The sequence below is a fragment of the Triticum aestivum genome, chromosome 3D (assembly GCF_018294505.1).
Source record: "Triticum aestivum cultivar Chinese Spring chromosome 3D, IWGSC CS RefSeq v2.1, whole genome shotgun sequence".
Classification (NCBI taxonomy): Eukaryota; Viridiplantae; Streptophyta; class Magnoliopsida; order Poales; family Poaceae; genus Triticum; species Triticum aestivum.
Window position 1 is genome coordinate 101,091,785 of NC_057802.1, and position 11,588 is coordinate 101,103,372.

Consider the following 11,588-nt stretch of genomic DNA (forward strand, 5'->3'; position numbering starts at 1 on the left):
CTTACGGGTTCCAGCTTTTCAAACGACAATTCCATCTCGCTGCAGTCACGGGGAATAACATCCCACAGTCACGAGTTCCCAGCTCGCCCGCGATCACCATTTCTGCCGGTTGAAGCTTCCCCCGTCGCCGGTTGTAGCTTCTCTCCCGTCGGCTGCAGCCTTTTTGCGGTGGCATAGTGCCCCACCACCAGCTCCTCCGTCTTCAGTTGAAGCTTTTTATTTCGTAGGTTCTAGCTTTTCTAGGCCGCCGGTCGTAGCATTTGGCGCTGCTGGTTGCAGCTTTGTGGCGCAAGGACTCAAGATGGCAACGGGGACGAAACCCATCGGGTTTTGCCTACCCAAACCCATCCCCACGAGAAAATCACAAACCCATCCCCGTCCCCGTCAGCGTGCGCGGGGCTAGTTTTTTGCCCGTCCCCTAAACCCATCGGGTTTTCTAAACTCATGAGGAAATCGGCATATTTAAGCAACCATAATAGCAGCAAAGAATAGCATTTCGGTAGCAAAAGAGCATATTTCAGCAGCGTAACTTGCGAAAATTTCAGCACAATACAATAGTACATGGTTCAACAGCTACAAGGAGCATATTTCAGCAGCATAACTCGAGCAAAAAGAGCAATAACGCAGCTACAAGGAGCATATTTCAGCGGCATAACTTGATCAAAAAGAGCAATAACAACAGCTAGAAAGAGCGGTAACAACATCTACATAAGCATATTTCCGCAACAAACAGGAGCATTATTCAGCCATACATGGTTCAACAAGATGTCTAATTAGGCTTAGTGTGGTATTTTGACGGGGGATGGCGGGTTTAGGGTTCGGGTATTGCTCAAACGGGTTTGAACCAGCGAAACGTGTCGGGTTTTATATTTTACCCAGCGGCAGCCCCGCGGGGTTAAAAAGACGACCATCCCCGTCCCCTAATAGGGTAAAAACCCGCGGGGACGCGGGTTTCGGGGCCCCATTGCCATCTTGAGCAAGGACGCGACTGGCGCAATTCCTGGCTACTCGGCCTGTGAATTTTTTTTGCTTCTAGTACTCTGTAGAGCTTGATTGGATCATGCATATTCATTTATTACATCAACAAAGAAGTTTAATTGGTTGATCTGTCAATAGATATCATTAAGTATATAAGATAATTGTCAAAAGATTGTTTTTCGATCGGTGCATTGAGGACGAGTACACACCATTGTGACAACCATGTGGTCCTTTTTGTCAAAAAAAAATCAACTACACAGCTTAATGAGTGCACAAATATATTTTTCTCAATAAAACATGATTATTTTAGTCATGATCATTTGATAAAAAAAAAGTTCAAGGAATAGATTCATTACACGAATACTCATTCTGTATACATTTGAGGGATTGTAAATATATATTACATTGTTTGTAGTTTAAGTTGATTTTTCATTCTTAAGACAGCATTTCCAATGTGGCGCCTGCGAGGTGTGCCTAAGATCTCAGTATGTGGTTCAGGTCTGTGTAGCTTGACACTTATCGAAAAGAACATAACCCTGTTGCATCAAGCATGTATTCCTATAGAAAATGTTAGAGCCACTTTAGGCACCCATCAGCACATATATGTATGCCTACGTAGGACTGTAACCCTGGTATGATCTTAAAACTAATTTTCTCCTAAACATTAGTGATGATATACGAGACTGACATTAACAAGTGTATCTACAGAAGAACATTTAAGATTTGTGAATTTTGCAGTGGGTGTAAAGTTTAAACGCATGGTCCATCACCCATATGCATACCTGCAACACCAATGTCATTTGTGTATAGCACACTTGTGCTGAAATTTCTATGATCCAAAATTAATGAACATAATAAATTATATATATGCAGCAACTTTCCCGTCTAGAGTATTCCGCTTTCCTGATCATTTTTTCAAATTGGTATACATCTGGTAGATCTGATTTGTGCTGTTCAGTTTTTCGTTTATTTTTTGTACTCACAGTTATATGTATCTTATGGTTTCAAATAATGCTCTTCAATTCTGTAGGAAACACTTGAAAGTTCAAACCTTTTTGATGGACTGGATACTCACTCATCACAGAAACCTGAGGCCTCACAACATCACAGAGAAGAGAGAGAAAAGATATCTGAGAGAAGGAAGCAGGGGAAGATCAATAATATAAATAAGAAGAAGGCTGACACACAAAAGCACATGGACATCAATAAAGCCGACAAAGTGGGGAAACCACGAGATCTGGAAAATTTTATCCCTAGGCATGGCATTTTAAAGTGCACAAAGCACACATCAGTGAAAATGGTCAAGGAGAAACGTGGCAATTCAGAAGGCAAGGAAGTAATAGAACTCTGCCGCAAATCAGTGAAACGTGTCAAATTCTCAGAAGCAGATGCTATACTTGAGCTACCAGAACAACAAAGTCTCTGCAAAATGTTTTCAGATGCTATGGCTTCTTCATCGTCGTCCTCTTCATCATCATCGTCATTCACGTCTAGCGAAGCAGACAAATGCATAACTGCAGAAAGTGGTAGTTCTCATATGCCCATGGAAGCTTTCAGTAAAGCGAAAGAAGCAAATAAGAATTCAGATCATGAGGATTCTCCTGAAAAATGCATAACTGCAGAAAGTGGTATTTCTCATATTCCCATGGAAGCTTTCACTAAGACGAAAGAAGCAAATAAGAATTCAGATCATGAGGATTCTCCTGAGCCTGGTAACAGAGAGATGTCCGCTCCTTTGATTGATCTGAATATGGCGTTACCGGAATCTACTGAATTGGACCAAAGGTATGATTCATATTCAGAGGTGCCAAATCTGGAGCATACACATGAGGGAACTTTAAGTTCTGATGTCCAATTGCTTGATGGGAGAGAAAAACGGATGAATTTTAATGTTGTTTCACAGAGACTGGAAAGCGAACAATCTACTGCTGACTTGGAACGAACAATGAATTCAAGTTCGGCAGGCACATTTTTGCATGGTGAGGCGATAAAAGTTTCTGATGTAGATGCTGATGGTCCTCCATTGAGCTTAACTGAACTTGCTGAGACTCGTCGTGGTTGCAGTAATGTTTCAGTAAAAGACACTATGACTATGAGTACGTCTCCTTTTGCATTGCCAGAGCATACATTTCAGGATTCATTTCGGCAGCACCAGAGTTGGTTTTCCACCAGCGGCAAATTCTCTTCCTGGCCATCTCATGAATCTAATGTGTCGCACAGTAAGGAGTTAAATTTTCGTTCTGAGTTGAACATGCCGTGTGAGAATGGCCCTTCGACAGGACAGACAGTTCGTTTGATGGGTAAAGATCTTCCAGTTTGCACGACCAGAGCTGAATCGTTTTCCAAGACTGCGCAGAGGCATACAGGCACTTTGACCAATGACTATCTCAACGCAAATGTGTTCTTGCCACAACCAGGACGGCCTTTTCTCTCTTTACAAGCTATGAATTTCCCCAATGACACAGTAAATTCTACCAGTATAATTCATGCTTCAACATATCATGCAAGCGCAAGTCAGGCACGGACTACACATGATTACAGCCACCCTTTCCCTGCAGCTAATGTACTGTCTGGAGATCAGTTGCCATATGAAAACAGGTTTGTTGATTTTTCAAACTCGCAGACCAATCGGTCTTTTCTATTGGGCTGCCCACCTCCTCCCAATCATGGCAGTGCAGCATTCCAACAGAATTCCCCATCGCGCCGTTATTACTCTGATCCTATCACTAGAACAGAACCACCCATAGCACCACCTTTGCCTACAACCAGACAGCATGGCATACCATCTTCAGGTTTCCATGCCAATTTGCCTCAGCAACATGTTGTGCATTCAGCAAGCTCATCAGTGGGTTTTACATTCAACCATCCAGGCCATGTAGTTCAAGCACCTTCCAACAGCATAAGAGATGTGGCCCTTTCGGCCAGAAATACAGACAACAGAATGGGGAGCGCTGTTCTTGGCAATTCCAATGCTTCGCCTAGTGGTCGCTGTGTGCAGAAGAGATCAGGCCCAGTGAAGCTCACTCCTGGGGCGAAGCATGTACTGGTGCCAAGCGATAGCACAGGTGATGGCGATTCTGCGCCTGTGTACTCATGTGTTTCGTTCGGAAGTAGGAGCACAAATGCTGCATGTCCTCAGAACAAAGGAGCATGATACCCTTTGTTGAACTTTTGTTGGCTGCAGTTCCATGAATCTATAAAACATCGGCGCTGTTTTTATTTAATTTCATTCATTTAGTTGGATCCTTTTGAAAAATGTTTGTTACATTTTTTTTTTCTGTTTGTGATAGTTGTGATATTTCAAATGATTTGCTTCCTTCGTTAGTAATTATTTCCTCAGCTGAACCTGAATCCATGGCTGGTGTAGCCTAAGACATGTACTCTTTTATATTTCTGTATTGTTACTTTTGGTCTGGAAGCTAAATAGAAAATGTTACCTACATTTTGTATTTGCAAGGTTCATTCTGAACAGAACAGGCCAGGAGCTCCTTTATATTTTTGTCATGAAAACCCGTCAATTCTAAGTTGTCTGTAAATAATTATTCTTTCTGAGAAGACACTGTTGTTTCTGATACTGGTTGTCTTGTGCTGTGAAGTGAGAGTTATTGGCTCATTTTACGCTTTGTAGTGTACCGCGACACCCACTTGAAACAGGCTTCCGCCCTATTTTATAAAGGAGATCAAAATAAAATCGACAATCCGAGGGTGTAGCGAAGATGTTGGCAACTAAGAGCATCTCTAGCAGACCAGTTCACGGAAAAACAACTTTGTGGACCGGTGCTGACGACCGCAAAGTCAGATTCCAGAAAACGGACCCGTAAAAAAGGATATTCGCAGAATATTCTCTTTTACGGGTTGGCTTTGCGGGGTCTGCTCAGGCGTCGCTCCCGCCGGCCCGCAAATCCGAAGTTTACAATTCAATTTCACACATGAAATTGCATTTCTTTGCTTTTTCAACGGCATTGGATACATAGTAGTTCACCAAATCTTTGCTAGAATAGCAAGACAAAAAAATAAGAACCACAATTATGCATTTTAGAAGATATCCAACTTCCATAACGGCTCCCCACTAGTTGGACCAATATCTACTCCATGCATTCGTTGTTGATCTGCGGATTCTTGATTTTGCATTCTTCATTCTTCTTCTTTGGTTGTAAAGAAGTAGACGTTGCTTCTCTAATTGCATACGCAGCCGCATCATTAGCTTCAATTCTACTAAGGAGTGACATCTATTAAGTTCATTTCTATCAATAAATCAATGTATTCTCCTTCCCAAAATCAAGATGAGCATCCATCTTCCTACACACATGACGATGTTCAAAAAGAGCTATCACAATTGAACCGAAGAATACCGTGACAAAGCCGAATGAAAACAACACATCTGGGGTGCTTCGGCGTGCCCGAAGTTAGCCGCAGTACTGTTCGCGTGCAGTCATCACATTGTATGAGCGGCATCGGCGAGCCGCTGCGCGAGCGCCGAGCCCGGCGGACCTGCCGGCAAACCGGCGGCGGCGGCGGCTACATGGCGAACCCGTACCTGCATGCGGCAACGGGGTTGCGCGGGGTGCTCCCCGACCAATCCATGGCTTGGTGCAGCCACCGGTGGCTGGAAAAGCCAAATCCGGCCGCCCGCGCCGAACGGTTGCCGATCTGCAACTTTCCGGCCCGCCGACGCAGGAGGAAGTGGCGGAGGGCAACCTCGGGCGTGTGGCGGCCTTCCGGCGTGACCCCGCAGGCTACTTTCGGCGGAATCGTGGGCGGCGGGGCGAGGGGGAGAGGGGCGGCGGTGGGTGGGGAAAAGCGCGGGCTGAAATATCCTCCCCACCAACCGCCCCCACTATATACAGGGCGTCGACGGGCCGAGGGGGGAACCCGCGTTTTCGCGGGTTGGGACAGGAATTATGTCGCGCCCCGTAAAAACTTTTACGGGTCGAACGCGTTTGCGGGGTCTGGTCAGGCAGGATTTTTCGCGCCGACCCGTATTTTGACGGTTATTTTACGGGTCACGGCTTTTTACAGGATTTGCTAGAGATGATCTAAGTCGAGCATGAACCCACGAGAAACCACACCCAACAAGTACACGAGACCTCTAACTAGGAATGAAAACCCCAATTCCTTAGGAAACCACCGGACACCGTTACACCACGCACACCAAACTATCGCCAGAGTGGGCCACCTGCCCTCTCGCTCAGCGATGGCGAGCGCTGATCCTGCTTGTAGACAGCGAGGACCTAGAACGGTAACAACGATGCCATGTATAAAAGTTAGGGGGACCAACGGTACTACCCATACCATAGTCGAAGAAGCTTCACGCAAGGATCCATGCCTGAAGACGCCGGCGCACTTTGACCAGAAGGTAGCTGAGCTCCACGATGACGCCCCCGAGAGGGTAACAACGCACCATGCGGCCACTGGAGTAGGTCTTGTTGATATTCTAATTACAGGAAATGCAGCTGGACTAAAAAAATAAAGAAAATCGGTGTCACCGTGGCATGATCTCGAGACCCCGTATAATTTTTTTTGGTAAAGTTTGGCACAAATTGCCATGATCGTTCCTTGGAACCCAAAACATCTCACAAGAAGGATTATAGTTTCCAAAAGGAGATGCGGCAATTCAAACTCCAATCAGCGGTGACTTCATCGTTTTGCCTTAAAAGATCCACAGTACGCAATCACCATTGTACCCTAAATTTAATTTTCTGGTGCATTTGAGGGCTCGTTTGCTATATTTAAGGTATTTTTGTATTTACCATGCATTCAGTGCATATAAATCAAATCTCAACTGCAACTACATGTGGTTTTTGACAAGGCTCTAAAAATGATCATTTGTATGTCGCTTTGTGTGTTTTTAGTCATTTCCCAAGGAATGAGAATAAGTTTCAAACATTTCAGCTGCGAGATGTGGCCACCGGCGTAAGGCATGTTAGTAATTTAATGACAAGAAATGCAGATGAACTCCGAAAATCACGAAATCGATGTGTCACCGTGGCGTGATCTCAAGACCCCGTGGAATTTTTTTGGTAAAGTTTGGCACAAGTTGCTGATCGCTCCTTGGAAATCAGAGCATCTCACTAGAAGAATCATAGTTTCCAAAAGGAGGAGTGGCAATTCAAACTCCAATCAATGGTGACTTCGTCGTTCTCCTCGAAAAAAATTCCACGCTAGGCAATCACCATTATATTCTAAGTTTGATTTTCTGGAGCATTTCACGGCTCGTTTGCTATATTTAAGCCATTTTTTGTATTTACGGGCATTTAGTGCATATAAATCAATCTCAACTGCAACCACATGTGATGATGAGAGGGATAAGGATTGCCATTCGATCTTGGTGCATCCTAGAGTGCAGACGTACGATCCTTGGGTTTGGGGTTCTTGGCAATCAGAATGCACAACTCACATTGCGCACGCTAGGGGTCATTGGCCACGGTTTGATAGACATACGACTTTCGTGAATGAACCGTGTGCTAGTGATAAATTAGATTGCATATGTTCAGTTACATACTGGAGTGAGATCAATTGAGTGTGCTAGCTCTATGGTATATAATCATAAACAGTTCAAATTCATTGCTAGGGCTGACAACATATCAAGGTCAACATATTAATTGTTCTTACAAGAATAGATGGTCGGGCATAACTCACAATTCAGTACATGCAACCCGGATCATTAAGTAAACCCTTAATGAACTTAGGATTTCTGATGATTTTACGCTTCTCTGAGCTGCTGTTGCGTGATACCTCAGTTGGCAACTCATCAAATTGATTGTACTTGTCCTCATCAACAATATTCTCAAAGCCTAGTACCTTCCTCTTCCCATGCATCACTATATGGCAATGCTTATGCGAGGGGTCTTTCACATTGAAAATCTGGGTAGCATCGCTGGCAAGAATGAATGGTCCTTATAATATGCCATATTTCCGAGGTCAACATAGGTCTTCCCTGTAATCATCAACCTTTACCTGACCAAGAGGGACTCATCTGTACTTGAATAATGCTATTTTTCCTTTCACATAGTCAAGCTCCCAATTCTCTTCGATGGTTCCATAGTATACCTTTTTATCATCTTCGCCTATAGTTAGGCATTCTATTCGAACAGAGCTGTTCTGATATGTCCTCTCATCACGTTCCTCAGTGTAGAACGTGTTGCCATTTATGGCATATGCTTGATACCTCATAATAGTAGGTGATGGATTTTGTGCCAACCACGTTGCAAGGTCATCAATGGATCCGCGTGCCAAATGAGCCTTCAGCCATTTGACATAGTCCTTATTGTGCACATTGGTCTCGACAGTTGACGAATGCACCATGGGTAAGTAGCTTCGTCGTATCTCCTCCAAGTGTTCTTCGGCATAAGCGTCGAGATCTGTCTTGTTAAGCAGTACTGTCAAATGGGCTTGATTGGCCTGATCTCCAGGTGCACTAAATGGCGCGCCAGCAAGGACCGGCTTACCAGCCAGCCATCCCCCATGGTGAGAGAGGAGAAAACCTAAAGGTCTTTATTTCATATATTTGGTGCAAAATTTAACCACCACCTCCGTGGTATAACCTTGTAGGATGCTTGCCTCTGGATGACATTGATTCCGACAATAGCGCTTCAATATTACAATGAATCGCTCGAAGGGATACATGTTGCAAAGAAACACATGACCACAATACTTTATCTCGTCGACAAGGTGCACAGTGAGATGACCATGACATCAAAGAATGACAGTGGGGAAAACATCTCTAGGTTTGACAATATTAATATTCTTGCAATATCCACTTGCATAAAATCCAGCTCTTCACGATCTACCACCTTCTGCCATAGTTTGTTGAAGAAATCACAAAGACCGATGAGTGTGTTTTTTATGTCTGTGTCCATCATATTCCTGATGGTTACCGGGGAGATTTGTGTCAACATTACGTGGCAATCATGTGACTTAATGTGTGCCAACTTATTTTCACTCGAGCTCGCATCCACGAGACTTCTGATGTTTGTGGAGTAGGAAGAGGGTGCCTTAACTGACAACAAAAGGTCAAAGAGAGTGAGATTGTAACTATGGTGAACGTCGAGAAATTTTCCATGATCTTCTACTTCATTCATGTGTTTTGGTTGATCACCAAGCATATCTAGTCATGCACCATCACCATCCTTTGTTTTGCCTTTAATCTTGAGCAGAGTACTAAGGATGATTTCACAGACGTTCTTCGATGCAATGACATACAATTAGAAACTCCCAGTAAGGTACTTGCCAGAACACTGATTTCTTCTTAAACACTTGTTCCTTTGGTGTTATTTCCGATGACGAACCGAGTCCCTTGCCAAGCACAACTTTAATTGTTTTAGCCATGTTGTGGACCACCTTCCCAGAATAAGGTCTTGGGCCCGAAGCTACCTCTGTTGTACCATCAAATTCGTCTTTCATCTTTTGGTATGGGTGACCTTTCCGTAAGTACCTACGATGACGCAAGTACATGGTTTGCGCAAGTTGGGAAGAAATTTACTCACTGCCCTATCCATGCATGTGACACATCCTACTGGTCCTCTTGCTTTCTGCCCCGATGTGTTGCCTAATGCTGGCATATCTTGAATGGTGTGCAACAACAACGCATGTAGCTGGAAAAAGTGCCTTTTGTGAGCAACATGTTATACCAGGCTCTTTCTGCAATGTCAGCAGTTTTTCTACCAATAGCTGAAAGTAAATGTTGACGTCATCTCTAGGTTGCTTCAGGCCTTGGATAATCATTGACATCATGATGTAATTTTTCTTCATACACAACCAAGGAGCAAGGTTATATATGCACAGAAGCGTCGTCCATGTGTTGTGTTGGGTGCTCATATCGCCAAATGGATTCATTCAGTCGGTACACTCCCCGAGCCTTAAATTTCTAGGATCCTTGGCAAAGTCTTTATACTTGTCATCGATTAATTCCCACTGAGCCGCATATTTCGGGTGCCTCATATATTTATCCTTAGTTTGCTCATCCTAATGCCACCAAAACCTCTTTGCCTTTCTAGGGTTTGCAAACAAACACTTTAACCTTGGAATTATAGGCAAGTACCAAACAACCTTGAACGGGATTCACTGCAAAAAAACACTTCCGTGATGATACGTGTTTGTCACAGTAGGTCACGTTTTTTGTCATGCATGTACATCCGTGATGATTTTATGACAGAATTAAGATAGTCATATATGTGTTGTCGTAGAAATCCATGACAATATTCAAATTATCATGACGGAAGTGTCCACTTCCATGATGATAAATGGCGTTTCATGGAAGTGTTTTCGTCAAGGGTAACCGACACATGACATCCACCGTAACGGGTCACCATTAAGCTATTGGGTTCCGGTTTGGATCAGATAACCTGTTAACAGCTCAGACCAATGGGGCTTTTTTCACGTCTAAAATTCTCATTCGCCCGAGGATCCATGTGTCAGCTCGGCGTTGGGACAGATGTCATCCATTCAATGGGTGAGGAACGCCTATGATACATCGACATGTGCACTACTAGGAAAAAGCCTAGCAGTAGCGGGTTTTAGGTATAGCAGTAGCACGGGGTGCTACAACTAAAGTGTAGCAGTAGCGTGTGTTTGCCCGCGCTACTGCTATACCTGCTTAGCAGGTAGCAGCGGCGCTTTTGGTAGAAAGCGCTACTGGTAGTTACTAGCAGCGCACCTCTCTACCCGCGCTACTTCTATTATTACGTATTTCTTTTTTGTTATATGTCGTATTCATACACCAATATATAAGTTTTTATACAGTAGCAATTTATAGATTGTTTTTACATCATAATGAGTTATTACATCATTGGGTGGAAGAACCGTGGATTAGTTTCAAGTGCCTGGATCCAAAGTAACCAATGGTCACTTTGGATCCATCCATTTGAAACTAATCCGCGGTTCTTTCACCCAATGACATAATAACTTATCATCATCATCATAATATCATTAAAAACTTATCATCATAATATATCATTTTCATATAACTCCTCATCATCATCATTTTCGTCCATGAGACATCATATAACAACTTGGTCACTAGTTATAATAACAACTCCTCCTCATCATCATCATACTACTCATAATCACTACTCCTACTCAGCATCACCATCAACTCTAAGACATTGTAGCACATAATAAAAGCTTCTCATCATCATCATAGTCATATATAATCAACACTAACTAATTGTTCTTAATACCTAGGACCTACTCCTCTCTCCTAGGTAAAATACCATAAAACAGATAAACCGGTCCTTCTCCATAATGGAGAATGGACATAAACCTATCTCCAACTTGTGGCTTGTGCACATTCATTTTGTCTCCAATTAGTTGCGTGTGCGCATTCATCGCTTTGCTACATTCTTTGATTTTGAGCCTTCCATCATTTGAAGAAATCGAGTATGCAGTATGGTAAGCCTTCGAAGGAGTTGATCCTAAGCTAACCATCACCTTCGGTAAATAGCATGTCAGGCACAACCTCCTTCGGGAGCCTCTGTTCAAAAATGTAATAGTAACATATATATTTAGCAATGTAGTTTACTTAAGAATAATGTATGCAATGAAGTTACCATCATTAAAAAAATCTTACCAAGTTTTTGGCAATGAAGTTACCATCAAACAATTTATGGACT

At 43.2% G+C, this 11,588-nt stretch overlaps 1 protein-coding gene across 1 annotated transcript in view; it reads left to right on the plus strand.

The window, feature by feature from the left end:
• LOC123077696 (uncharacterized) overlaps positions 1-4,438 on the plus strand; it is a 15,296-nt gene extending 10,858 nt beyond the window's left edge. The window contains exon 3 of the mRNA XM_044499996.1: positions 2,009-4,438. Within this exon, the coding sequence (XP_044355931.1) occupies positions 2,009-4,132 (2,124 nt within the window). The 3' untranslated portion in view covers positions 4,133-4,438. The remainder of the gene's footprint in view (positions 1-2,008) is intronic.
• The last annotated feature ends 7,150 nt before the right edge of the window (positions 4,439-11,588 follow it).